The sequence below is a fragment of the Lygodium microphyllum genome, chromosome 17, assembly GCF_053477565.2.
Source record: "Lygodium microphyllum isolate KBCC chromosome 17, Lygodium_microphyllum_v1.1.10, whole genome shotgun sequence".
Taxonomy (NCBI): domain Eukaryota; kingdom Viridiplantae; phylum Streptophyta; class Polypodiopsida; order Schizaeales; family Lygodiaceae; genus Lygodium; species Lygodium microphyllum.
The window spans coordinates 64,192,554-64,196,396 of record NC_141151.1 but is presented as its reverse complement, the minus strand read 5'-3'; the positions used below and the strand labels follow the sequence as shown (position 1 = coordinate 64,196,396).

The following is a 3,843-nucleotide window of genomic DNA, read 5'->3' as shown; positions in this document are numbered from 1 at the left end:
ACCTGAACAAGGAGTGAAGAAAGACACCTTATGCATCACAGGGGAGACTTATGTTTGGAAGGTGTCGTAGAGACCCAAAAGGCCAAACTTGGTAATTCAAACATTCCCACTTTTACTACCCCAAGAGGGGTAGGCAAAATTGCAACCTTACAAAAAGGAATGAATGAGATTTCTACCACTTGTGAATTTAAGATTATTGACACATTGCCATCTCAAAGTGAACCTTTCAAGGCATTTTCTAACTCAGATAACTGTAATTGACAGCTTCATAGCCAAAAGATACTTCTTGATAGTTCTACTACTTGCAAGTATATCATCTCAACCGAAGGTCTAAACTCAGCTTGTCCTTGAGAAGACAGCACGAGGCTCTTCATAAGTTTGCAAAGGGCTGATTGAAATGAGAGGGGGGCCTACCGCAGTCAAGAGCCTAAGAGTTTAGGATTAACATTGAATATGCACTTTTCTCTATAAGGGGAGGCTCTCTTGAACAGGCAACTTCTGCACACAGCTAGCGCTCAAAGGCCAAGAAAATGCATCCCATTTCCTCCCTTGTAAAATTATCTGCTTGTTCACTCAAAGAGAACTCTTCAATCAGCTTTGGTGTTTTCTTCAATCCACTTCAAATATTGAGGGTTCCCACCAATGATCGGTAAGGCTATGACCTCTGGTACTCTGAAACAAATGAATCAATGTGATCAAACGTCTGATAAATCAGGCACAAACTTCTAGTTAATTCAGAAAATGTCAACGTGATTCAACATGGGCATACTCATATTCATGGTTGGACTTAACATGCTCTGTCAAAGCATTTAGAAGGGACTCCCTCGTCTTGATTATAAGAAGAACTTCAGAGTCAGTCTCTATCTTTCCTTGCCACCAGTAAGTTGACTCAATACCTGAACATACAAAGGGCAATGTCATTTGATTTCCGTAGCAATGCATAAAAAATATAAGCAAGGCTATATGTAGAGTCTTATGCATAAGGGAAAGAGCAACGGTGCTTTATAGTTGTTGTAACATGATTTGTGCATCGGCTATTCATCCAACTTTGAATTGTTGTGAAATTTAGCTCATACCTGGTAGTTGATTTACACATGCAGCAAGTTTTGCAGTGACAATGCTGTTTGCCAAGGTTTTCCCTGTATTTCATGCCCATTAAAGCTAGCAATAAGTTTGCCATGTACAAAATGAAAATTTCCATGCAACACAATTTGCAACAACATAAAATCATCAGGTTATCTGATCCATCACACCTGCATCCTTGTTTGGGACAGTGACATAGACCACAATGTTGCTGCCTCCTTCATTCTGTCCAGCCATGTCCTTTTGCACCGACACGACAGAGAGGTTTCGGTGCAGTGATGGTACACGCTGAAATGTCTTGCACCACAAAGAATGCAAAATGCACCACACTCTTAGTCCGTGGCAAATGAATCCGGAAATCCAAGCACATGCTATGCTGTAGAAGGCTGAAACATAATGACTTGGTTCAACCATAAATGCTGCAATGACCACAATCAAGTTTCGAAGACCAGCACAGAGTTGCTGGATATTTTCAGGGTGAAGGTTAGTCAGGCGAGGCATAATGAGACAGGCGTTCCCAGTGTCAATTATGCTATGAAGGTTTGCCACAACAAGCCCATGGCTAACAATCTTCTTAGCAACAATAATCTAACTATAACCGATCGTCAAATTACCAACAAGCTTGCAGAAATCCTGAGTTCTATGAAGCTGCAGAGCACAATTTATATAGGGCAAAGGCGTTATATCTCTCAGCCCCAGCAACTAATGAATGGACCCTGTGTCATTATGCTTAAAATAGTCCGCATAAGTGATGAATTCGCAGAAATTTATAGTGCCTGAAATTTGGGAAGTGATTAGGTACACATAACCTGGTAAAAATCCTGAGCAATCTGCATTATATGTCTCAGTCTCAGACCCTAGCAACTGCAGAATGGATGCTGTGTCATTAAGCCTAGAATAACTCCAGAAGTGATCAATATGCAGAAAATTATCCAGTGCCATGGAAACATTGGAAGTGATCAGATAGACATAGCCTGGTGGTAGAAATCCTGTGCAATCAGGCACAACACTTAATGGCGAAATGGGTGCTAGTTAGGGTTCTGAGAGGTCAGATCAGGCTAAGCCCACACAGAGGCTCTATGCCAAACAAGAACGCGTGGAAGAGAACATTCCTTACCAGTTTAGGGAGGCGAGCAGCGGCAGGAGAACACGCCAGAAGAGAGCTTGAGAGAGAGAGAAGCCTTGTCCCCATCCACAGCAATCCTAGGCTTCCTATTAGCACATACAACCATGATTTCCTCATTTTCTTTTGTCCGCCCATTCACATTGATTTTGTTTGGTTGGGGGTCCTTGGGGGAGTTTGGGATCAACGGCTCCATATGCACGCAATCGCGTGAGCCCATTGTGACCAGTACTTTATATCAAATAAACTTACTTTATATCAAATAAACCCATCCCAATTTAGGGTGGGTTCAGACAAGCGGCGGCAAAGATATATTAAAGGGGCATGCTTTTGATGTGGCATCCTCCAAATGGCTAAGACTTCCCTCCTCTTTCCGCTAGACCCACCCTCTTTCTACTGACCCCTCCCCCTTGAAAGAGCCTTGGCACTAAGAAAAAACCTCTCTTTACCTTCTTGTTATGCCTCCGACCTCACTATTCACACAAGGAGCCGGAAGGTTGATCATGTTTTGCATGGACTATGGAGAGGGATCTTGAGATTGAGGACCTTGACACAGTTGAAGAATTGTCAAATGGATCATCAAGTGACGAGGTTGAGATGCATGAATACTTTACTGAAGAGAATGGTATGACATCACAAGAACAGGGTAGCATTGCACAAAGCCCACTCAGTTTTACCTCTTCAAAGTCCTTCTCTTTTGATATAGAGAGCTATAGCTTGATGTTAAGTGATTTGAATGGGAAGAAAGCCATCACAGTGAAGGTACTCAAATAACATAACAAAAGGGAGTTGCTCAACTTGAAGAAGTGGAGAAGGTTCAAAGAAAGTCTTTGCATTGACAAGAAATATGCTAGACAAGTGTTAGTCTTGAAATTGGAACCATCATTGCATATTGCATGTTTGGAGGATTGGGAGAGCATTGTCCTTGCAAACCATATAAATAGGATTATAGGTTCTCATGACGGTGTCAATGTGACAATCGACTCTATCAAGCCCAAGTGGTGTACCAACATGAGGAAACATGGCATTCCTCTTTCTTATGTGGAAGAGTTCATCAATTCTTGTGCTTGCAAAGTGTCTACAAAGTCTTTTGCCTTCTGACGGTTCCTTTCTATTTCCTAGTAAAGGGGTGGAAAGAAGAACACCCATCTTGGAGCTTGTGTTAGATAGATCTCTTATTGGAGCATAAGCTTCAAGAGATAATGATAGAACACAAAGTTAGATTAGGCATGCTTTATTCAACCAAAAAACATGGTGCTTCAAAGATGATAGTGAAATTTGCATACCATCATGGTGGTAGCATAGCTCAAAAGGGCTCTCGAATTCGTAGATTGAGAACCTCCAAAAAATGTGGTTGCCCTTTCAAGGTGCAAGTTGAGTACAAAGATGATCACGAAGAAGTTATTGTACAAGTACATGCTCTACATGAGGGCTAGGTTCGGGAGTTGATTTGTATAATTTACTGGTGCATCCATTGTTATTGATTGCTGCAAGGATGATTTGTTTGATGTTGGAACGTGTTGATATGTTTCCAAGATGAGAGTAACGAAATAGCAATTTCATATGAGAAGTGCCTCTCCATTGGATCGTGCCACCTTTAGGTTCTTCATGATTCCAAAGGAAGTGCAAACATTGTC

At 41.6% G+C, this 3,843-nt stretch overlaps 1 protein-coding gene across 1 annotated transcript; it reads right to left on the bottom strand.

The window, feature by feature from the left end:
• Positions 1-269: 269 nt before the first annotated feature.
• Positions 270-2,358, bottom strand: CUTA (Nitrogen regulatory PII-like, alpha/beta). The gene is made up of 5 exons (XM_087697514.1): positions 2,201-2,358; positions 1,254-1,380; positions 1,077-1,139; positions 770-896; positions 270-672 (listed from the first exon to the last, which is right to left on the bottom strand). Exons 1-5 carry the CDS (start codon positions 2,342-2,344, stop codon positions 588-590), a joined length of 546 nt encoding a protein of 181 aa, XP_087553640.1. The 5' UTR covers positions 2,345-2,358; the 3' UTR covers positions 270-587.
• Between the last annotated feature and the right edge of the window lie 1,485 nt (positions 2,359-3,843).